Genomic DNA, 25,473 nt, shown 5'->3' with positions numbered 1-25,473 from the left:
GGCCAGGCTCTTATTGTTACCCACTTTGTTTCCTGTTTGGAATCGCAAGGGAAGTCCTGGTGATCCCTGATAGTATACCACAAAAAATGACTCTCATGCAGCGTGCCAGGGCCACCGATGATTCATTTTTCAATAACAGTCTTCCGTTTTCAATGTTTCGTTATTGAAAAACAAAAACTTTGCTTTGTGGCCAGACCAAGCATGGTGCCCTCTAGGCAAATGGTTGGCGCTTTCAATGGATCGGTAATGCAGCAGCTCCGCTTACAGCACAGAGACCCCCACCAGACAAGCTGAGATCTCTAAATCTGGTGAGTGGTCCTCCATAAGGGGATTGGAGGCCATAGCTTCTCCCGACTTGGCTAGTCACACGGGTGGAGCATCTGCCAAACCTAAATGACACCTTCTGTATTGTCTGGGCATGTGCCATCTCTGAAATGTTGTTGAACTAATACATCTACAGCAAACAGTGTGTTTGTGCTGTTGATTAAAGTTGCTAAGCTGCCCTTTCTCACAGTGTGCTTCTATCTTGTCTTTCAAATATATTCAAAACTTCACTTTTTAGGGGCTTTCATATATACAAAGCACGGCCTTGAGCTAGTTATACCCATGTCATCTTAACACTTACTAGTCAACAGGCAGGGCAGGCTCTAGGGCGGTGCCACCGTTGCTACCGCACCGGGCGCTGGCTTCAGGTGGGGCACCAAGTTTGAAAGTATTTTCTGGTTTTAAAAGCACCTGCTGCCACGTTCCTTGCCTCCATAAATGTTCATTTATAGAGGAACAAAAGGTCCCTTCCGAAGGAATATTTACAACAATGTACATTGAAATTAAATCATTTCTATAACAACTTTAAATAGAATCAAGTAATGCATGAATGTAATAAATGTTGAAGAAAAGAAAACATGAAGAGTGGGAAACAAACAGGACAACGATCCCTCATTAGAATATGGGGACCATCATCAGGACTTAGAATATATCCCTGAAAGGAGAAGTGCCTGTTCATAAGGAAATTCACGAGAGAAAAAAAGAGGAAAACAAGAGGAGTGAAAAAAGAGGGTGGGGATGAGAGATAAAAATCAAAATGAGAATCAAGAGTAAAATAATTATTATTTACAATGACAAACAGTGGCCTCTCATGCCACGCATGTGCGTGGAAGAATAGCGTGCATCCAAAGACTATGAAGGTGAGAAAACTGCTCTTGTAACCTTGGAAGATGCCCTGCTGTGTACCTGAAGTGGGTGGTGCGCTATTTCAGGACTGCGAGGTTGAAACTTCGTGGACACAGAGTACCAGGACTATTGCAAATGTTCTTTATTTTGACAAGAATAGCATTGGTATCTTATAAAAAAAGAAGTGCCACTAACTGATTAGTATGTGTGGAGCTACTCTGTAAATGTCTGAGTTCTGTTAAGCTAATAGTTTGTTGTCCTGTTTGTTTCCCACTCCTCATGTTTTGCTTTTTCCCAAAATGTATTAAATCCATGCATAACTTGATTTTATTTAAAGTTGTTATAGAAATTGTGTCATTCTATGTACATTGTTGTAAATATTCCTTCTGAAGGGACCTTTTGTTCCTCTATAAATAACCACAACCATGGTCCCTGACACACCTTTGGGTTCCCCTATCTATGACAACATCCAGCAATTTTCAGGCAACAATAAATGTCAAGATAACTCCGGTGATTAATATTCTTCCTGGAGAGAGATCAGGAGTTTTGTCTAGTAGAAATTTTGACTCATCATAAGGTAGCATAGAGGGTTAATGTGCGTGCTGTAAAGAGCATATACCGGCAAAGTGCATATCATGTAAATCGGTCAGTGTGTTACTGCTTTTTAAAGAGACATCCTTTTGTTACTTGCAATGTATAAGTCAAAATCCTAACATAGAACAGTGAGCTATTAACTGTCCTCAACAGGCTGCATGTAAACTGCAAGGAATAGACTAGAGCATTATGATTTTTTTCCACAGTCTTTCATTATCCTAATGTTACAAAAAGGGTTCATCTGGGTAGAAATCAATTCTTAATACTAAAGAGTACCCCCAACCATGTTATTACGTTTTAAATTCTGAGTTTGTGCTTCTCTAGACCAAGCACTCTTAAATTATACTGCCTACCAGTATGGATGACATGTGACTCCTACACCGTGTAGTCCTCTGTCTTATGTAACATTTCGTATATACAGATACACACATGTATGATTGATTGTCTCTGTGTCATATGTGTGTGTGATGCAAAGTGCTCTGACACCCTGCACTGGTACGAGTAGTACTATAAAACATATTGAATGCATCTGAAGGAGAGTGGTTATGGAGACTTAAGAGGCACTTTTAAAGGGTGGTGGTGAAGGAAGCCGTGGTGGAGGTGGTCATTTGGGGGCGCCAACAAACATTGTTCCATTGGACACCACCAGCGCTAAAGCCGGCTCCGTCAACAGGCTTGGAAATTTAACAAACTGGGTTTCTGCTCCCAAGCATTTCAAAAGATGTCAATTGCTTACTTCCCAATTATTCAAATATTGTTTTGACAGAGCCAGTATCGTTTGAAATGTTATCACTACTTATATTGGTTTGCTGTGATAGGGCTGATAAATAAAGACCCGGGGTTTTGCCTTTCCACCATGCACTGGAGTCTACTTTGCTCAAAAATTTGAACACTGGCTGTGAAAGTCAGAAAGTCTCCATCAAACATATTTGAAAGTATGACATAGTTTAATACAAAAGGTTAAATGATGTAACTTAAATGTTCATAGATGATTGAGAAGGTGACTTGATAAATGGCCTTTGGCAGTGCAGCCATGATGCAATAAAATGACAAATGTAGCTTAACTGGGTTTCCACATTAACATGGTTTGCAAATATGAGCAGAAATCAGTCCATACAAAATGGAGAACTCAAGTTATTCCCAGACATGTGTAAACAGGTGATAATGTCTTGGTTTACATTCTAATCTGATACTTGTAGTTCTGTATTTCTAATGAGGAAAAGCAAAACAAATACGCGACCAAACGAACCTGAAGGAGCTACACACTCCTGTATCAATTTCAGATCTCGATGCATATGCTGTAAAAAATGAGAGGTACTGTTTTTCTTGAAAACACATTTTTTGCTGGTCAAAAGAAATATGATATAAAAACAAAAAATGAACAGGGTCTGTTACATCAGATGGGACACCGTATGAGTCCTTAACTTAACTTTTACATTAATCCCATGTTGTAAGCAGTGCTTCTTGTGATAACTTTTTTCTGTTGCATTCTGGCACTTGTAGTCTTGACATTTTCATTATGAATACAAAACTATCTGCATGAAAATAAAAAAAGGTAATGGCAATTGCAGCATTGCAACAGCTTTTTGTTTGTGATAACTTGTTAACTCAAAATATCACACTTGAGCCTTGGAATGTCACACATAGACACACTGCAAATATTGAAATGTCACTCATATAAATAAGGAAAAGGTCGCAGCATTGAGTATGCCATGTACTGGAAAAATATATATATCTTTATTTGGGTTCTTCATACGTTACAAAAACCAAAGGAATTTCCACTGAATACAATTTGACCAAAAACATGTTGCAGAAGTTGATGTTTCTTATTCTACGTGGCTGGTAGTGCAAGCAGGATTACAAGGAGGGGTCTTCTTCATGCGCTGGGGGCTGGTCTTGGGCCATGCAGATGTCCATCTAGAATGTATGCACCATGGTCAGATGGAGCTGCAGTGCCATGCCATAAAGGGCCTGCATAGCAACAAAGCCACGCAAAGATCAGGAAGTCACTCAATCACTGCATGCAGCGCACATCACTGGTCCGCAGCAGTGCAGGTGCACAGCATGGTCCACAGCGCACGCCCTTGAGGCTGTCATCTGTGGCACTACATATTAATGCCAGATGAGGGAACAGGAGCCTACTCTGGTGAACTTGCACCTGGCTGCTTGCCTGCTCTAAGGGTCACACGGGTGCAGGGGCGCAGCTTAGTCGTGAGATTCAGGAGGTGTGAATTTCACATTTTCCAACTAAACAAGTGGGAAAAACCAACACAGGCATAGCAGACCCGATTCTGGGCCCTCAGACCCAACTACCAAGCAAAGTATGCATTACTTTGAGAGGTTGTCACACCTCAAACCCCCTTCCCTGAAGCTACACCTCTGCATGGGTGGGAAGGCTACACCGTGATGAATGGTAGCATGCTGGATAACCAACAAAGTATGCCTGTGCAGGGCCGGACTGGGAAAGCAAACCGGCCCTGGCAATTGCTTCAAACCGGGCTCTCCCGGTAATAAAAACGGCCTCCCAGGGGTCCAAAATCGCCCCCGCCCTGACAGGCCACCGGGGAAGCACCCGGTGCCGGCTACTGCAGTCCGGGCCGGTGCCTGTGGCACATGAAACGGCCTACATTAGCTATACCCATTTAACTGAGCCTACATTCGCTTATGAGAAGTGGTCCAGGCACAACAGGGCAGGCAAGAGCTGCAGCACAATCCCTCTCCCTTGGGTGTGGACACAGTAAGTGATGAGTCATAGGGCAGCCGCCGCCCGACTACATAAGCAAAAATGAAATTGACAAGATGGCTGCCCTGGTGAGAAGTCACATTTGCAAGTGCAATCCATGGTGACAGAAAGTGTCTTTTGCCCTCAAGAATGAGTGTCCATGTCCTGCAGGGGCAAATGCCAGCACAATTTAAGCAAGATGTTAGCATAAAATATTTTTACCTAAAGTGAATGTACTTTGAGTAGATACGAAATGCAAAAAGGCTTAGCTGAATTACCAATAAAACTGTATCAAATTGATTCCAAATCAGTAATAAGACAGATTTCCCCAGAAGATTATTGAATCCATCATGGAGAAGTGCGTGTTTGGGTGAAGCTTAATTTCTGTTATCTCTATAAAATAAGTATTGAATACTAAATATATTATTGTAATTATTGCACTTCGTTTTCTTATTTAAATTCTTTTTAGTCTTCCTATTATTATTGCTAATATTGGAGTGGGAAAATATCTAGCAAAAAGGGTTGACAACTAAATAATTGTGTGACCGTGAATGATCCGATAAAGCAATAAAACATACAATGGCATACAAAAATGGACTTAAAATCAGTTGTAGAATCCATAATTTTGTTTACACCCTTTTGAGTAGCAAAGTCGCCTCAAAAACAGTCGCTGACCTTTTTTGTGAGGAGAATTCACACGTACATCAATTCTCACCAACCAGAAATCATGGTGCAATAGACCAATGAGAACCAAAGAACACTCGGATTCCATTTCCAGCCATGAAAGACCCCTGCGAGCTTTCTTTTCTCTGAGAATAGGTTTGACATCAACGATCCCAGGCTGACAAAGTCACACCTAACAAAAGGAAGCCATGCGCCTCATTCAGTGAATCAGTCGTTGGACTGGAACACCACACATGACAAATGGCAATAAAAAGGGATTTTAAAACGACTACTAAGAAAATTGAAATCACCAACCCACAAATCAGACTGCACGCCAACAACTACAAAGCAGCACACAAAAAGTGAATCATAAAACGTGAGTCATTTTCAGGAATATGTTGGCAAGAGAATATTAGAGTCCTATAGTAGCCACCATGTGGAAGCAATGACCATATACAACTGTGACTCAAATGAACAGGGCTCTGTGCTGAGAATCTTCCCTGACATTCTGTTCACCAGTGAATCAAGCTCAGGGACATTGTGTGGTGCACGGGGAGCAGTTCGGTGCTGGGTCAGCTTCCTGGATAAGTATTTGAGCATATGTTTTCAACTTCAGTGTTGCACACCACACAGCAGGGGCGTTTAAAACAGTTATACAAAGTTGCAAGATACTGGTCTTTGCAATATTGCACACCCCATTTATCACACAGACCACATTGTATTTTTGTATGGTATTGTAATTGCATTTATATAGTGCTTACTACCCCTGACGAGGCGTCGAAGCGCTTTTTCGGCGAGTAGCACGCTAGATTAGTGTTGAATTAGTATAGTGAAACATGCAAGTACATTTTAAGTGGTGGATAGGTTAGTCAGTTATTTGGATTCGGAAGGATAGCAGAAGGATATAAGAGGAAAAAAAGGTTTGTATTTATATAGCGCTTGTTACCCCTGATGGTTGTTGGAGCGCTTTTCTGGTGATCAACATGTTACTGTTTTCAATAAAGACAGCCTAATTGCATATTAAGAAACTTTCACTGCTTTGCATTTTGAGGACAGATTAGAAAAAAACGACTATGCCATGTTTTGTAATGTTGTTTTAAGACAATTGGTTTATCTCTTCGAAAATGTAATTGAATGTTTAGCAGCCCTACTTTTCAGAATAGCTGATCTCTTGTCCATGAGAATCAATGCGACAATTCCTGGTTTACGGTATAAAGATTAAACTCGAATGTGCAAAAAGTATAACCTATAAACTAGCATAAAAGTTTGTGCTGCACACTGAAAGTATGTGGCTACAAACTGTTGAAGTCTGATGCACACAAACAGCGTTCTAGCCACATCCAAGTGCCATCGAGACCATCTGATCTTCACTCTTTGACGTGAAGGAGACATAGGTCACAGGCCGCACACTCAGACCCACGCATGCCAACACACCCAGGCAGGTTACTGGTGTAAAATAGAAATTCTGGCCCTAGGTCTTTGAGCAATCAACCTGTCATACCTGAAAAAGGAGCAATTTGTGTGACATTTTGTTCTAAAATGTATGCTACTGTCACAAGTTAGAAGTCGCCAAGTCTAAACTGCAAAGTGTGCACTTTCATCATCATAATTGCCACACCTTGACATTCAGATATTTTATGTTTCTTAAACAAATGTGGAAACCGAATACCCAAAGGCGAGGGCCAGAGGGAGGTCAAACTGAGCAGTCATTGGAGGATTTATTAAAAGGAGAGAACTGGAAAACCTGTACATTCTGCTTCTTGAAGCAGGTCTGAGCCAGCTGGAATGGGAGATGGGAGTGAAAGAAAGTTGAAAGAAGGAATAAATCATGTCTATGACGATGCAAGAGAGGAAACAATGAGTTACGGCTTTGCCCGTGGGGCTCGCTGATTATTACTGCAGTCACAGAAACTTCCTGATGGCCTGATGTGGTGTCCTCCTTCCCCTTCTGTACACTGCTCACAGAGTGGACGGCACCACACGGTTAATTTAAGGATTCGGTTTGTCTATTCAGGGCTGGGGTAACACCTGACCAAGGACGGCCTCGCCTGTGCCCTGGTGTGACGCCAAGGGCTGCTTTCAGTGACTAGAAGTAAGAAGGTCATGTTTGGGATCCAGCCAGGTTCATGACTGTGCAAAAATGATACTACAGTCTACTGAGCCAACCACTCCTGATGTGAATGAACCCAAGCCCACCTCACTTCCGAGTGCATGGCTCAGAGCATGTTTATCAATAACATATACATTGCAGATTGCCAGGTATTTCTATTGACTAGAAGCACTATAGCACACATGCAGCAAATCTATTCAACTGGTTCTTTTGTGTTGTTACGAAACATAGTAAATATTCTACTGTCACCTTTCCAGAAGATCTCTAGAGCGGTTGCAATGCGACCCGTCGAATATGTTTTTTTTAATATGACGTAATTATGGACATATGGTCGAGTAGCAAAAAGTTCACATGTCCAAAAAATTATGTAATTGTAAACAAATTGATCCATCTCTTTTTGCCTGAAAGTACAAATACGTACAGCATAACAGAGCTCAGTGAGTGGTCGCTCTTTTAGAAATTTAGGTGCCAAATTGTGGAATCAATTACCTCTTAGACTGAGACAGCTCAAACCAGTTCTCCAACTCAGAAAGGTCCATAAGACTTTCCTTTTTTTGTTAACTTTGTTGCTTTTGCTTCCTATGTTAATTCTGTGGTTCTTCTTATCGGAAACAAGCCAATGCAGCGATAGTTACAAAGTATAAGAAGCAAATCAAATCAAAATCAAATCTAAAATGCAAAACCACAACTGTAAAGTGAGCTGTCCAGTGCTGTCCTAATAAATGTCCATACAAGCACATCATCACATCATGGTACAAGTCGACCGGCCGCGAAACCATTCCATCCTACGTACACCATCAGATGTTCAAATTGCTCGCACCATAAAGGCCCTCTGCTACTCGTTGGAACTACATCTGTGCTTTACCAAATATAGCATGACATTGACCTCTAAATTTTTCATATGCAATATGCAGAGTGAGCTGAAAGACGTTTTTACTTTAATGTGCCTAAAATGGTTTATTGAAACGTTGTAGAATGCTCGCTCAGATGGTTAATTTTAGTTCAGGCGGTAATGTGCACTGCAGGAGAGCTCTTTAGGTTTGCTAGTACATTTCGGAGGTTATAGGACAGATCACACATTAAATTTATGAACACAGCAGTTAATTTGACTTTGTTGCACTCTTCAAAATGTCACTTTGCAATGTGGCCCAAATGGGTCATTATGATTGTAAGTGTTGACAGAAAGACCCCATTAGATCAAAATCTTACTGTGCATAAGGTACGGTGGAAATGCTTTCACCCAATGCTGCAACATTCACTGAGTAACATTACCTAATTTACTATGGTAATGGGTGGGCAGCTGCACACCTGCTTGTGCAGCATCCACCCGCCATTTGCCGCACCACGAATGGTGTGAACTGCTGCCTACATCTGATCATCAGAGACAAGTCTCAGCAAATCTGCAAAAGAACCAGACTAGGGATGCTTCCTACAGCATTCGACTCTCTTGCATCCAGGATCGTCCATTACAAGGCATTGTTTCCCATCTGGACATGTTTGCTCTATTATAGTCGTCAACAACATGGAAGCTAAAATACTATATCTAACTTAATTAACCTCAACGTTGCGGCAAAGGAATCGACCATAGGTTGGTAGTTCTGCATTCTCAATTAGGATGCGACCACACGTAGTGCAGTCAGAAACGCACATTTTTCAATAGGAACTTGTGCAGCGGGATGAAAACACCTGCAGCACATGCTCCCACTGAAAAACAGAAGTTTGTAAACACCACTGCACTCTGCGGCAGGCACCGTGCAGCTGCCTCATGGTGCAGGGATGCTGAGGAAGCACCATAGGTATCCCCCAGGCCAAAATGCGGAGGGCCAGGGGGAAGGAGGCCCTGCTAGGGGCCCCCAAAGTCATTTTCCAACAGCCAATTCAAGTTGGAATGGCCGACATGGATTGGTTATCGGAAATCAACATTATAATCCTGACGGCGCAAACGCCGTCCTTAAGGGATTATGGTGCTTTTCCGACTGACTGACGGGCTCCTTGAGCCCATCGGAACTGTGTCTGATTCCCCCACCGGTTTAAACCTACCATGTCCGGCAGAAAGCCTCTGAGCAGCGATCGGAGGCTTTCCGCCCGATATCCTAATGAGGGCTTATGTCTAGAAATACTTTCATCGTTGGCTGTCTCTGTAGTTTCACTATACACCGCTACACAACCTCTAGATACTTTTAATAACCTTGTGCCGCCATTGGAGGGGAATGCCAAACTTAACTGAATTTCATCATCACACCATATTTTCTTGGTGTTCCATACTTAGAAGGAATCATCAACTGGTATGGGTAACACAGTTAGCTTACCATATTATCTGGTCCCTTTAAATGTAATTTATTCGGTTAGTTAAAACAAATATAAAACAATGGAGTAAAACTGTGCTTCGTGAGGCAAACAGAAAAATAAATACAAGTTAATCACGCAAGATAGCACTAGTACAGGAAACATGGAATTTAAATTAGACAAAATTATAGCCTCAAGTGAGCTCATATGGAGCCAACATTAGATCAGAGGCGTGGGTAAATTTGACCACGCATTCACAACTGCAGTTATCATTTCCATCCATACAGAGAAATCATCTCTTTAATTACTCTTAAAGTATGCTCATTAAATACATATTATAATAGGTATGTGCTGTTGAGCTAAAGATGAACAAGTAGCAAAGAGATGTGCTGTTTTCTACTACCTTACCACAAAATCTGCATAAATTGAACACAATGCAATAATTTGAGAGTGGAAAGCAATAATAATCTAAATGTCTAAACGTTGGCTAATTTTGCACAATAAGGTGGGAATTTCTTATTTCTCAAATCAGTTATGTTCTCCCCAAAGAAGAAACATTTAAGCAGATCGAGAATTTTTTAATGTTGGCAGAGAAACCAACACCCCAGATGGGGCATGGAAGCACAATATTTGGTTTTACAGTCCTTAGAGTGAGTAAACCATGGATTACAATTCCTTTTTGAAGGATCACTGTGCTGTTACCGGATCAGACTGCATAAAGCTTTCCTCTACGATCCTCACGTTTAAGGCAGATGAGCGTTTAAGATTCTGTGTTGACTTGATTGAATGTTGCGTTGTGGTAGAGCAATTGCCTGTTGTCCAACATAAACAATGCTCCTAATCAGTGGGATGAAGATTTCTCAAAGCTTGACCTAAAATTGGCATGGCCACATCCATGCTCTAAAATGCTGACCAAAGTGCTGAAATTCTTCATAACTATGAAGGGGATTTACAGTTTCTCAAAGACACCTTTAACACTGACCTCAACTACAAGTAACTTTTTTATTCAAAACCAGCCCTTGTGTTTTTTTTCTTTCAGGATGACATTTTCATGTAGGCTGAACAGAAAGTGAACATCTGAAGTTGTATGCAAGGGGTTAATGATTGTCAGGCAGGCAGAATATACTATGCCTAAGGGAAAATATAAATGAACTATAAAGAAATTGCAGTATTTAGGCTGCAAAGATCCAGGGAAAGAGTTCAGGCCAAAAGAAGACCTGCTCCTTGCCATAGGATGAGCTTCAGTCTCAATCATTTGTGATCCTTTATTGGCCTCACTGGAAATCATGCAGAGATTGTACAAACCTTTGTTGTCGTAATAGAGTCCTCATTTGTGTTGTAAATGAGGGGAAAAAAGAGTTTATGCAGTGTATAAAATATTCTAAAGATTTTGACAGTGTACAAATGATGTGGAGGGATGAGGAATTGCTTCAAAAAGCCTGGGTAGATGGGCCGTTTGAGAAGGAATCTAATGTAAGATGATTTGGATTCAATGAGGTCCAAAAATAACAGAACTTCCTGATAGTGTGTTGGAAAATACTGGGGATGGACAGAAAGAGAGGCTAATGGTGCAGACAAACTGACCAACCTGTCTGCAAGGCTATCATCTTCCCAGGAAAAAGCAGATAGATTTGTGCACTGCATTTCAACTGTTTTTTACTCTTAGTTATATGTGTGAGATCGGCTAGACGATGATTGTGTGTTTTCTCTGATGCTTGATAAAAGGCCCCCTCCCTTGCCCTTTCGATCAGATCCATCTGTCTTTGCAGCCTGGGAAATAATGAATATCAGGGCTCACTGGAGTGCTTCTAGCTCTCACCATTTGTAAGAGTTCCTGGTCTACACCTGCATCTTCATGACAGCCAGTTTGGGACACCCTCATTCTTGTATGATCATTTGTGGCCTCTGTGTGAACAGACACCCATTTTTGAAGTCTGGTGACCGAATGCATGCAGAACATGACCTTCTGGGATCTTCGAGGGCCGTCAGTGGCCTGCTCTCACCAGACTACAATGAGTAAACCAAGCCAGGTAAAACAGTCCCCAGCTAAAGCTGAGGATAGCTTGTCAAACATTGGATCCATAAGGATTTGGCTCCCTGGATCACTCTCCACCCCGCTTTCCCAAACTACAACCAACATGATGTTTTTCTGAGTCTGGGCTTGCAGCACTGGTACAGGGTGGTGAAATAGAGAAGAGCGATCAGGACAAGAACCATGTATATATATATAGGGGACAACAAGACTTTTATTTTTATTACCTGCCAAGACTTCTCCCTAGGCCGCGTGAAAGATCTCACATTCACCAGAGCATTTTGCTACTAACACGCTGCATTATGGTACCAGCAGTTCTCGAACATGAACTGCTGTAGTCTGCTGCAATGAAACACGGTCCAGGTGTGCGCCTCACCACCATGGAAGGAGGTGCCTATTTAAAGACATGAAAATGGGAACCTTGAGCAAAGGTGGTGGCATCTGATGAAGGCAGTCTGCCGAAATGCGTAACGCCTAAATCTTTCAATAAAAGTTGCTGAAGCCCCGCTGTGTCCCTTGATCTGCTCGGAATGAGACAAGATTTGTTTTGCATATATATATACAGCCTAGTCTTAATAAAAGTTTGTACAACTTTTAAAAATGCAACCTGTTTTCCTTTACGGAAAACTGGATGCATTTAGAAAAAAAAAATGGGGTATTTAAAAGCAATCACAGACATGGCGGTCTACTGGCCACAGCATGCCACCATTCCTGTGATGGCAGCAAATCATAGTGGGTTGCTACTTTGAACCTACTCATTCATATTCATAAAGTAGGTCGAATTGTGTCCCACCACATTTTGGTATTGTGTGAACTGAGCTGTTGTTAATTAGATCAGTTTGCAAAATACCAATGCATTTGGTGAAAGCCGGTGTGCAAATTGTGACCACTTTTATTGAATGCATTTTTTTGTACATTAGGCCATAAGTTCTTTAAATCATTTACATAGTCATAATGAATGAAGCTTGTGAAATCTTATGCCACTGTTTCGTTTAGCTCCATTAGTACTTGGGTATCATCTGCTCACCTTGGAACGTTCAGGCTGGAACCTAGAATGATAGGTACCCCACCACAGAGAATTGTAAGTAACACAGCAAATGGATCCAGCCTCACCATTGTACTATAGTTTTCCAGAACACATTGGAACCATTTAGGGAGTTCTCAGTAGCTGTTCTAGGGAGATCACTCAGTCAAAGAGGACAATGTAGTTAATATTATCAAAGTCAGATGATAAATCTAAGTGATTGTAAGTGGTGATCTGACCACTGTTCACATAATGCCTGATATTGTCCATGATGTCTAGGAGAATGATTTCAGTCCTCCACGGGTGCACACATCTCTATTGGTGGACATCTAACAGGGTGTGGTGTTTCAGGTGAGCAACTATTTAACTCACAACTACCCTCTTCACCCACTTCCTCAATATTGGGAGTTCTATGGTAAGTCAATAGATTCTGGCCTGTAATGGATCTATATATATTTTTAATAGAGGTATTTAATGGTGTTGTGGAGGTGACCTGGAAGTAATCCCTTCTTTATTGGTCACATTTGCGATGTTTGGCTCAAGAATGTATTTGAAGGCTGACAGGGTACAACCTGTATAAAGGGCATTCCATGTGCGTAATCTCCCTTAAAAGTGTACACAATTATGCAGTGGAACTGAAAACAAAAGTAGGCCGCAAGCTTGCTGTAGCATCGGGGTGGTTGGCACAACTGTTAAAATGTATGGCTGTGTTGTATTGCTCTGTGTTGTAACATCGTGCCTCACCCCCCAAAGTTCAATGGGCTTCCAGTAGTCGTGTACATAGTGACTCACTACTCTTTTTTTGTGCACAAATGGCACGGGTTTATCAATTAGTGAAAAGTTATCTCTTAAGGTGGAAGCCATAGATCCCTTGAAAAAGCTATATAATAGCATAAGGACTAAGATCACATTGTAATCATCGTGCCTGGATGGGTGGAGCAGTAAAGTTACCATTGCAAATGTAGCTCTCAAGGGGTTGGTGGCATAGACGACATTGTTTTCTCGAGAGGTGAATTTAGCATTTTCAACTGCATTGTGACATATTTTAGATGTTCCCAGTCTCCCTATATTTTCCACCACCTGGCCTCAATCTGACCTTTATTTGTCCTGTATGCCCGAGGGCCTAGTGCGTCTATTTATGAAATATGGTCCTGGAGCAATTTGGTCACTGCATTTCTGTACAGAAACTCCCTTATTTTGCATTTACCAGGCAGGCAAAATGCAGACAGGGCCGGCTTTAGGGCAGTGCGACTGGTGCAGCCGCACTGGGCGCTGACCTGTGAGGGGCGCCGACCTCAGGGATGAGCCCTGTGCTTAGCAATGACTTCTGATTGGAGGTATAAGGGACACTTATGCCCTGTGGTAGTGAGAGAATCCGAGGAAGATGTTATGGGGTGTGGGGGCACCAAAACTTATTGTCGCACTGTGGAAATTTACCAGCGCTTTCCCCTGGCGCTGCAAGCATCCCCCCCCGCGCGCCGGCCACCCCCGCTCTCTCATACAGGCCATAAACCCTCTCCTTCTGCGCGACCCTGCTACGGAACCACTTCCAACCGACAACCCATACATGGTCATGCCTCTCCTTTGATAACCCCCTTCCTCTACGCCCCATTGTCTGAACTGGTCCCAGGCCATCACCTAGCCCTGCGGATGCAGTTTACTGCCCCTACTGTAAGGGAAACACCCCACTTCAAAGGGATTACAGTAGATCAAAGCCCCTACCCCCTGAGACCCGGCCAGTTGCACACACCCCCGGGAATTAGCGGAATTCCCTGCTGCGCGATAGCCATCTCCCACTGCGGGTAGGGTGGGAACTTCTACTGTATCTATGTGTGGGATCGGATCTGAGCCGGGGCTTCAGGGGATGTTCTTTCAGGCATCAAGGGAATCTCAAGAATGTACTATATGTAATAAAGCAATAAACCAGTGTATAAGAGACCAGGTCTCAGAGATGCAGTTAGAGCACCTCGTGACGATACCTTGCTGTCTGATCTGATGTGTTCTGCTCCGACGGAATAAAACTTTGTTTCCTGCCTTCCAGTCTCCGGCGCCTGCCTCTTTTATTGGTAAATTATCGAGTGGTATGAGAGGCGATTACCGCCGGGCAAATACTTGAAAGATTATCAACTGAAACTGCCGCTACCATTTAACAATTGGCGCCCAACGTGGGGCCCATCAGCGACACGTGGATCCAGTGGGAGAGGTCCCGACGACAGAGTGAACGACTGCAACGATCGGGAGAGCTCCTGCCCAATAGACCCTCGTCTGGCAGCCGATCATCCGAACTTCACTGGTTCCGAGCAGACCTCTCTCGAGTGATCTACGGTCCTGACTGGGAACCATCAGGAGTGCCGCGGCAAATACGGAGAATAGAGGACGATCGGGCGCTGGAGGCGGAAGACGAGAAACTGTCCACGCGGTCCGGGTAAGGTCGTGAAATACGACAAAAGTGCGAAATAATTGATTGATTGTTTGAATACTAGTATTGCTCATTGATTATGCTCATTGATTGTTCTCTTTGAGATATTCGCTGTCTACAAACGGGGAGGAGTAGAAATACTCTCTCTCTCTCCCTTTGCAGATGGTGAAGGGTAGGTAACGCAGACTTTTGTCCCCGTTGAAACCCGTCGTGCCTATCTTTATCTCCCCATTGATTGATTGTCCGAACATTGATTGTTTTGAAGAATAGTACTTTTTGAGATATTCTCTGTTTGCAAATAACGTAGAATAGGAATATTCTGTCTAGTCTTTGCAAATAGTGAAGGGTAGGTAACGCAGACTTTTGTCCCCGTTGAAACCCGTCGTGCCTATCTTTATCTCCCCATTGATTGATTGATTGATTGTCCGAACACTAGTTGTTCGATATTGGTTCTTTGGAGGTATTCTCTGCTTACAAATAACGAAGAATAGAGATATTCTGTCTAGTCTTTGCAAGCAGTGAAAAGATAGGTAGTGCTGACTTTTGTCCCCGTTGAAACCCGTCATGCCTATCTTCTCCCCACTGATTGGTAGTTGGTTCTGCCCGGACCGCTTATTAGAGGTGAACCATCCGGCTCCACTGGAAGGCACCCCTAATAAGGACATGTTCACTAAATATGGACTAGTCGCCGTAGCTTATAGCAAGCTGTGGCATAAATATACCAAGAAGGACCCCGAAAGTCAGTGGCCACTGATGGGATCCTTCGACGACCATAAGATAGAAGCGCTAGAAATAGCTCTGCGTAGCAATAAGACGACGCCTACTATGCTTGACAGTATCGGCATGTGGCGCAAAGAAGCAACGCAACGGAAAAAGAGGGAAGAAGTAAAAGCAGAAAAGGAATTACGAAAGGCAGCTCACCTTGCCGCTAAAAAGTTAGAAGAAGACATAAAAGAGAGAAGGGAAACTAAACTAAGACAGGAGCCCGAAACCTCAGGCCAGTACGCTGTTAGGACCCCTTCTTTGCTCTACCCTGTATTGTCCTCCAAGCAGCAAACGAATGACGAATTACTGTTAGGTCCCCCGATCATTTACATGCCCCCTCCGTATGCACCCTCCCAATCAATAGTACAACACCCACAACCCCCGAACACGAGCGAAAGCAGTACAAGGGCCTCGGCCCTCACGGCCTCCGCGCCGGCTGAGCCTCTTGTGCCGAACCCAACGTCGACTACAACGCTAGACGACCATGAGATAGGAAAGAAAGAGTCCACCAGAATGAATCGATTAGCTAAGGATGAACGAACAGGAATCGACAAGATAGTAAAGGCACTGGTAGGATCCTTTTTGACCTTACAAAAACTAAAATAACGCTAGGAGTTAGCCCTTTTGTGGGACATATGAAACCAAGGGAAGGAGTCAAGCTCACGGTCGAGACGACCACGAGGTAGCCCGACTCCATTACTCTCGCTACCTAAACATGTCTGCCCTACTGCCCACCCCGCCCAATAAGCATGACAAAATCCCGCACAAACGGAAGCCTGCTGACACCCACCATCGACGTCACCGAACTAGGGCTAGCTCGCGCACAATTGGGCTATGTTATTTTTCCGATTGCACAGTCACCTCCTGGTGCTCGTCATCTGACTACAAATATGTACAAACACTCCAACGAAGTAATGTAGTTATAACATTTTAATAACTTATAGGATATAACAAACACACCAACAGGGTAAACAGGTTAAAACACGTTTTAAAACAACTATTTACATGACGGTCTGCTGCAACCTCCATCCCAAAGCCTTAACGTCCACGTGACACCGTCCTCGCCTCTCCTTCCTCGAAATTGCAACATTGGCCTGTTTTGGGCGGTCCCTCTTAGTTGACTTTGGGCTATAAAAACCATGCAAAAATCCATTGACATCAGTGGCGAGCGATTGTGCGAATAGGCCGGAGGCTATACGAAGCGCCGAAGCTCTGGCAACACCAAGGCGGAGCCCGCCACGCTGTGCGGACCTTCCCGTTTTCTTTCTTCTTTCTTCAATTATGGCTGCTGCCCTGGCGGGGGGAGGCGACGCGGACGGACCTCCCCCACCTCCCCAGGTGGAGGCTTGCCAGGCACCCCAACCGCCTTTGACTCGCCGGCCAGCTAAGCTGCACCCCAACCGCCTTTAACTCTCCGGCCAGCTAAGCTGCACCCAACCGTCTTTCACTCACCGGCCAGCTAAGCTGCACCCAGCCATCTTTTTCATCGGCCTGCTGAATTTCACCCTGGCACGCTGTGCGGGTCTTCCCAGTCACTTCTTCCTTCAATAACGGAGGGTGCCCTGGCGGGGGGAGGCGACGCGGACGGACCTCCCCCACCTCCCCAGGTGGAGGCTCGCCAGCAGATGAGGGCACCCCAAACCACACCTTTCACACGTCGGCCAGCTGAGTTGCGCCCTGCCACTTCATTCGCCGTTCGGCTGAGCCGGCACCCCTGCACGCGGCCGCCAGGCAACCACCCAAGCACCGGGTTCACCAGGACTGCCGCTAGCGCCCGACGTGAGGAGTGGGCCCCCGCAGCAAGGTAATCGGGGACCCACCCCGGTGGTGATACCATCCAAACTGCTGTCGTCACTGCTACTGGAATCACCCCGGTGGCAGCACCACCCGAACTGCTGCTGTTACTGCTGCTGGCTCCTCTCCGGTGACTGTACTGAAGAGCTGCTGCTACTGCTGCCCTTGAACTCCGGCGGTCGACCCCTCCGGTTCCAGGCCTGGCCCACCGTGAGACAATTCTGGACTCGAAAGCTTGTTTGCTAGGGCATGGGCCCCACCCTTGACAGAACGCTCCCCTCAGCCTTGCAGAATTGGTTGGAGTCATTTGACGTTCGACTCCTGCGGACTTCCGGTAAGGACAAAACCACCACCATTGCTCTTTTTGCCCCCGGGCGGCAGCCACCTTGCCTCCGCTTGATACAGTGAGACAGTAAAGCGTCGGCGGAAGAACCCGCCTGCTGCCCCGCCCTAAGAACAAACCGTGGCATTGCTACAAGGTTGCAGTGACGCAAAGTTGACGCTAACGAAAGTTCTCGAACTACCGAAAGGGATTCTGGTTCAACTGCTAATTCATGGAAAAGACTTAGACTGTGCACTGGCCCGACCCCGCCCTAAGATGGCGCTGATGTAGGGGTGGCCTACAACTCCTTGTGGCGTTCCAGTCACGTGACATTCGTGTTAAAAAGAGATATATATACATGTATGCGATGCTTTCACACATGGCGGTGGGGGAGAGGGGGGGACCGATTTTTATGTTAATCCAGTGTTGCTCATGTTGCTCGACGCCTCTCACACCGTGGCCGGTCTGTGGCGGCTGTAGGCCCGTATTTCCATACTGACATTGTTTTAAATAAAGGGCTTCTTAAAAAGGAATTACGAACTCAGTGTCATGACTAATCATCTAGGTTGTTGAAGGTTTTTCTTTTTGAATAAATGATTGTTACTCCTAAGCGAAAACACACAGATAATACAGACACAATTTGCCTAAAAATCTTTTTGTTTAACGGAATTTGTACCCATCACGCCTGCCCTTTTTCCAAGAATTGTCAAATCAATAATGAACTATAACTTAAGGTATATGTCGCATGCAAGGTATGGTATCCTGCACCATAATACACGACCAATTGAGAAATACATGCACGACCAGGGAACGCGAATTTAGGAGATGAATGAACTAGAGCATCTTTGCCTCAAACTAAAGAATAATGGGTCCGTGGTATTACCCAACCCTGCGGCTAGCCTGGTACATGGTAGGTAGAACCTTTCGTGTCTGCGCGCGCTGGGGTATTTTGAATACTGCACCTCCCCTCCCCTCTTATTTCCCCTCTATAGGTCACGACGAAGTTCCGACTGAAGAGTGGAGTGGACATGGACCGCACCAAGTTCAACATCAGGGAAAACATAGACAAACGTTGTGAGATAGTGTGTAAAATTACAGACCACCATTGAGAACATGAAAAACTGTATGATATGATTGTGCGTGTGTACTACGATTATACGATATGAATGTGTATGCATTTCATGTTCGGATCACTTGAAGAGAGCGTCATTGTATGATTGAAGTGTGCGTCCACCGATCAAAGGGAGGAGAATAAAGGGTCAGACAACCCATAAGATGAACTACAAAATACTGAAGGTACGCAGCATGCATAGGAATAGAGGACAGGAAAGGAGAGGTCCCCGTGCTCGACGCAGCCCTGAGTCTCCGTCTTGACGCATGTACTGACACACCCTATCCGGCATTTGTGTGTACGTGATCACCGAATTTATGTCTTTTCCCCGCTTGTGTTTTCTTACATGGAACAGACCCATGCTACTCCATGTTGTGTGTGCACCAAGTGACCTATTATCTTACCCATCTCTCTCTCTCTCGTTTTGTGTCGTATGTACGCCAGAATAGCCTACTTGATGCACACGTGTCTCTCTCTCTCTCTCTCTCTCTCTCTCTCTCTCTCTCTCTCTCTCTCTCTCTCTCTCTCTCTCTCTCTCTCTCTCTCTCTCTCTCTCTCTCTCTCTCTCTCTCTCTCTCTCTCTCTCTCTCTCTCTCTCTCTCTCTCTCTCTCTCTCTCTCTCTCTCTCTCTCTCTCTCTCTCTCTCTCTCTCTCTCTCTCTCTCTCTCTCTCTCTCTCTCTCTCTCTCTCTCTCTCTCTCTCTCTCTCTCCCCCTCCCTCGCAAAAGGCTCTTTCTTGCCCTCTTTCTTCTTGAATAAATTAACGACATACACCTCTTTGGTAAGTGTATAATTGGCCTGAACACAGTGGTGTTCGAACAAATTGATAGAAACAAAAACGACCATACTTTACCACGTTACTACCTCTCCTTTTTACAAACATTAAGCCTAATCGGCTGAGAAGGAAAGGACAGGTAAGACGACTGATGTCTCCCAATCTGACCCACAACACGGGGACTATATGTCAGTGGTTTTTGTTCTTAAAAGACACCATCTCCACCACCCAGAATTACCCCTGACCAATTGGCCCGAAATAAAATGTCTAAAGCACCCTGTTCTCCCAAAGATAACTCCAGCCCTATACTAGCCGTCTCAGAGTATCCCGAACAAAACAGCTGATGGCCCCTGTTTTAAACTGATAAAGGGTCACCTACTGTATGAAAAGGATACTCGTGAACGCATGACCATAGCACCTCGCACTTACGGGTATTACCAAACCTTGCATTATAGGGCACAGAAACTGACACCTAGAAGGCCAGACGATGGACAGGGACACCCACAGAACCCTGCACCACAGCAGTAATTAATAGATTAGTAACACGCACATTAACATCAGAGTTAATAGACACCAATCATATAGTAACAGATAAGAGCATTTCCGCAACTACTCAGTGGTTGGGAGAGAGAATGAAGTATGTAAATGTCTTCCCTGCCAAGATCTCTAAGACTTTCGTTTCTTATAACCTATTCAAGGATAACCTGCAGCCATCGGAAGAGAGGGGTCGGATGTGACGCACAGTCTGGCTGCGGATCATAAAACATCTATGACATCGACCAAGGGGGAAGCGACGAAGCAACAAGAGTGTGAGACGAGGCACCATTATCAGAACGATGAGCGCGAAGGGCTACATCGAGGCCCCTGCTCACTGACCAGCGTGCCTGAAGTCTTAACCCGTCGGGCCCGATTGATGGGCCCAGTGCTGAAAAGATTCTGCTCTCCTTGGTCCGCATTTTTGATCTGATCCCATGCCACCCCATTCTCTCTTCCTCTTTCATTTGGACTATGACTTTGACCTACTACCGAGGAACAAAAGGCCGGCACCCTGTCTCAAAAGTACCTGTGGTGAACTGTGTTAAGGAACAGGACTGTGATCAAAGAACAGTGAGTGGTCACACCCTGCCACGTGAAGAAATCGGATTTGAGCTGGACCTTAGTTCCACCGCCGGTGCTCAACAGTGCCAACGAAAGAAGAACAACAATGAGAGCTTACCAGTGATAGCTCTTTATAAACAAGGACACTGGAAAGAAGAACCCATGTCAAAGTTGAAAATCCTCTCCCAACCACCTTATTATATTAACTATCTTCTTATCAAGTTTTCATGATGTTGCATCAATCACTTCCGACTGTACACTGAGAAGTTAAGAAAATGTAACTTTGTATAGTAACATTCATACAACACCAGCCATGTACACAACTATACTGTAACTTTGAATGTACTTCCTCCTCGCCTGCTTCATCAAACTGTATGAGACAATGTACAAATGTGTCAGATTACTCCTGCCTACCCTAAAGACTCTGTATCTTTAAATGTGTGACGAACATTGACGATACTGTAACTGAAAGGCTAACAAAGGCGAATATTGGCCGGACAAGCTGGCGAGATATGTTAAAAGGGAGGACTGTGGAAATTTAGCTCGCAAACTGAACATTATCTGCGCCATCTTGCCCCTCCCCAGCACCACGCGCAGCGAATGCACAGCCGCCATTTTAGGCACCCCACTCTCTCCCCGCTCACTCTCGACCGCCAGCGCTTTCCCCTGGCGCTGCAAGCATCCCCCCCCGCGCGCCGGCCACCCCCGCTCTCTCATACAGGCCATAAACCCTCTCCTTCTGCGCGACCCTGCTACGGAACCACTTCCAACCGACAACCCATACATGGTCATGCCTCTCCTTTGATAACCCCCTTCCTCTACGCCCCATTGTCTGAACTGGTCCCAGGCCATCACCTAGCCCTGCGGATGCAGTTTACTGCCCCTACTGTAAGGGAAACACCCCACTTCAAAGGGATTACAGTAGATCAAAGCCCCTACCCCCTGAGACCCGGCCAGTTGCACACACCCCCGGGAATTAGCGGAATTCCCTGCTGCGCGATAGCCATCTCCCACTGCGGGTAGGGTGGGAACTTCTACTGTATCTATGTGTGGGATCGGATCTGAGCCGGGGCTTCAGGGGATGTTCTTTCAGGCATCAAGGGAATCTCAAGAATGTACTATATGTAATAAAGCAATAAACCAGTGTATAAGAGACCAGGTCTCAGAGATGCAGTTAGAGCACCTCGTGACGATACCTTGCTGTCTGATCTGATGTGTTCTGCTCCGACGGAATAAAACTTTGTTTCCTGCCTTCCAGTCTCCGGCGCCTGCCTCTTTTATTGGTAAATTATCGAGTGGTATGAGAGGCGATTACCGCCGGGCAAATACTTGAAAGATTATCAACTGAAACTGCCGCTACCATTTAACAGCACTGGGCGCCAACAGCACTATAGCCTGAATGCAGATCATGTTTTTTCCTCATGTGTCAGGCTGTCTCTAAAGACCCTCTTCTTGTTTGTTTTTGCTGAAGACATTAGTTTATTTTCTGGGAGGCCAGTGCCGGCATCAGCCAGTCGAAGCTAAGGGTCCCCGTGGCTTCATAAGCAGGAGACCACATTTTCCTGATAGCTGCATTCAGCATGTGGCCTCCAAAGTGAGTAGAGAATGAAATAAATTGGGTGAAATGCCAATGGGATATGGAATCAATATAATATTTGCTGTTTATTTTCAAGGCTATACAATAAATAAATACCAGATGCTGGAAGGGTTATTTACAAGGATCCCTTAACGAGATGCACATCTAAGTAAAGTGTCTTGGGAGCTTGTCGTTTCTTTTGAGCCCTTTATAACGGCTAAGTTACTGCCAGTTTTACGACTCAAGCTGTGGTCCGAGTGAGATATATGTTATGTCTCAAAAGCATTAATGTGCCAATATTTTCAAAATGATATGGTGTTTCTTTTGTAAGCCACATTTTCAGCAGATTTGTATTACTGAGAAAGCCCTGGTATAAATGGGCTGTGAGATAAAACTAACAAATCTGGTTTATTGCTTTCATATGCTTTCATTAATTATACGGTATGTTATAATACACCCATATATATCTCGCATGAATTAAGCCATTGGAAAGGCTTTTACAAGGCTACTCAGTTCTGTAGCTTCTCGCCCAGGTTTTGAGGATTTCATTGCAGACCAGAGTATGTTTGTGAGATGTAGTAAGTGGTAGGCAGTGGCATGATGTCTCTGGGTCATAGTTAGACGCCTTGCCAGCTGGCTGGGTATTGTCAAAGGTCTTTCAAAATGTGTATATGGCAGCTGGGTTATTTGGCTTCGGCACTGCCTGATGGGATTGTATGTGTGAATTTACTAAAGTATATTATGTGTTGCTGTGGCCGCTTGAAATAGGTTTGCTGTCTTATCTGGAAAGTGTATGTTGGGATGTGTGCATTCTGTTGAGACCTGTAGTATTGTATAAAGGTTCGTATGCTGTATGGGTGAACTTTGTGAGCACACTTTTATGCAAGTAAATAGTATATCTGAACCATGTTGGAAGTGTGTAAGATATCTTATGCGCCATGATGACAGTTATCTGTTTAAGGCATAGCTGAGCTTTTCTGGTGCATGTGTGAGGTTCTGTTCTACAGTATGAGGGCTTTAAGTTATACAAAAGTCGAAGTAACCCATCATAAGGGACCAACAAGGCTTCTGATGTCAATTACACTCTAAATCTATTTACCTTTACAGGTGCCACAGTCAGGCCCGTCACTCACCTAGCACGTTGCTGCAACAGCTTAACTCGAGTTTTCTGCATAGTCAAAGTGGCTTTTCTTTGGCACTAGTGAGTGTTTGTTGTATCAAGAAATTCTGAGGGCCAACTCCTAAACCAAAGCTCATTTAGTCTCTCCCAGGATTCCACACACGTTGCCCAGGTCCAGCCATAATTTCCATCCCCCTCACCCTCTTTTACATGTGGTTGACCTGCGACGCTTTCAGGTTTACTTTACTGGGCAGTTACTGCTGTACAGTACAGCATTTCCTTTGGTACATTTGTTTATTAAACACAGATCAAAGGATATACTTCTTTAGAAAATGAATGAGTTAATTGCCATCTGGTCGAATGATGAAAATGGTACTTCATAACAAAACACCTTACTTGGCTGTGATTGATTCCAAGAATTGTTCTTGTCCATTTTTTTTCACTCAATGTAAGTGGAAAGAAAATGTCATGGCAACCACCATCCCCCTGTGCATTCGGATACCTTGCCAATTAAATATATGCTAATTTCTATTCTTCAGCCAATAAGGTGTGTGTTACAGACTTAAATCACAATAACCACAAAATTAAGTGATAGCGAGATCTTACCTTTTAGGCTGCTCACTGGGAGGGTATTTCCAAACCCCTGCTGCTTTGGTTTTGAACATGGCTGTGTTGGATGTCCAAATGGCTGTGGTACTTGAAACACTGGCTTCCCATTGGTTAAAACTTGCCTCCAGGGGCTGAGGGCGGGAAAGTGGAAGGAGCCATCTGCTGAAGTGCTCTGAGGGGTGACGCCGCCCACCATCGGCATCTTTAGATACAGGTTTCCAGTGGCTGGGCTGGGTGTGCTGCTGTTGGATGATGGGCAAGGGGTCCCGGCATGGACTCTGATGGGGGGAATCTGCTGCCCGTTGATCATACCAGGACCCTGAGGAGTGCCTGAAGTCCGGTGGTTCATGTTGCATGACCTCCCATTCATTGTACGTCTGATATCGGTATTAAACTATGTTGCAGGGACAACGCTTTAGGTGTAGCTCCAGTCAGATGCAGTCCAGCAAGACACTCATTGTGTGAGCTTTAGGCCTGAGGATAGGAACATATGAACAACAGAATACATTAGTAGGGGCATTGGATATTCTGCGTACTAAGAAGAATCACATTTGAATAATGACTAAGGGTCTGATTTAGAGTTTAGTGGATGCGGCATATCTACCAAAAAGTGGCAGATGTCCTGGCCACCCTATTTAGGGTATAGGTGTCTATGCACTCTAAATACAGTGAACAGGAGGGATATCCACTGCTCTATACCAGGTGTCCCCATTGGCCCAAACTCCAAATCAGGTCAGAAATTCTCATTAGTTAGGCATGACCAAATATTATGCGCCTCTTATTGCTCAATACTCGCAGTAAGCACTTAGTACAAGAAAGACGTGTTCTCACACACCACAACACTAGCCAAAACAGGCCCTATACTAATGTAGGTAGCGCTGGACTCAGCAATGCAAGAGCTCTGTGCTTTGCATACAAGGGCATTTATGCTCTAGCTTTATTTCCTGACCTTGATGGTAACCTTGTAAGAAGCAACTGCATTCTCGTATTTAGCCTGCTGTATCATGATTCATAGTGTGTCATGTCTCTAATGACTTATAATCAATAATGCATGCATGTAGATTTCAAAAAAGATCTCACACTGTGGTGCATAAACTGGGAACCATTGTAGGCCTTCAAAACATATACAAAGAATGGCCTACACTGAGAGGCTGAGAAGAACACGCCCACGTCTGCTACTGCTGCAACACAGTGCTTTGTTCACATTAGTGCAATAGTTTTAAGATAGGACATGCATATTATTATTTAAAAGAACCTCCGGCTTTTAATTGGCCATATCAAGAC

At 44.4% G+C, this 25,473-nt stretch overlaps 1 protein-coding gene across 1 annotated transcript in view; it reads right to left on the bottom strand.

Annotated features, from left to right (window-relative positions):
* GLIS3 (GLIS family zinc finger 3) overlaps positions 1–25,473 on the bottom strand; it is a 773,572-nt gene that overhangs the window by 709,418 nt on the left and 38,681 nt on the right. Inside the window, exon 2 of the mRNA XM_085632942.1 lies at positions 24,187–24,663. Coding sequence (XP_085489068.1) covers positions 24,187–24,559 — 373 coding nt within the window. The 5' untranslated portion in view covers positions 24,560–24,663. The remainder of the gene's footprint in view (positions 1–24,186; positions 24,664–25,473) is intronic.

Source organism: Triturus cristatus, chromosome 2_1 (genome assembly GCF_964204655.1).
Source record: "Triturus cristatus chromosome 2_1, aTriCri1.1, whole genome shotgun sequence".
Taxonomy (NCBI): domain Eukaryota; kingdom Metazoa; phylum Chordata; class Amphibia; order Caudata; family Salamandridae; genus Triturus; species Triturus cristatus.
Note: the sequence above shows the minus strand (reverse complement) of the source record. Positions and strands in the feature narration are given on the sequence as shown.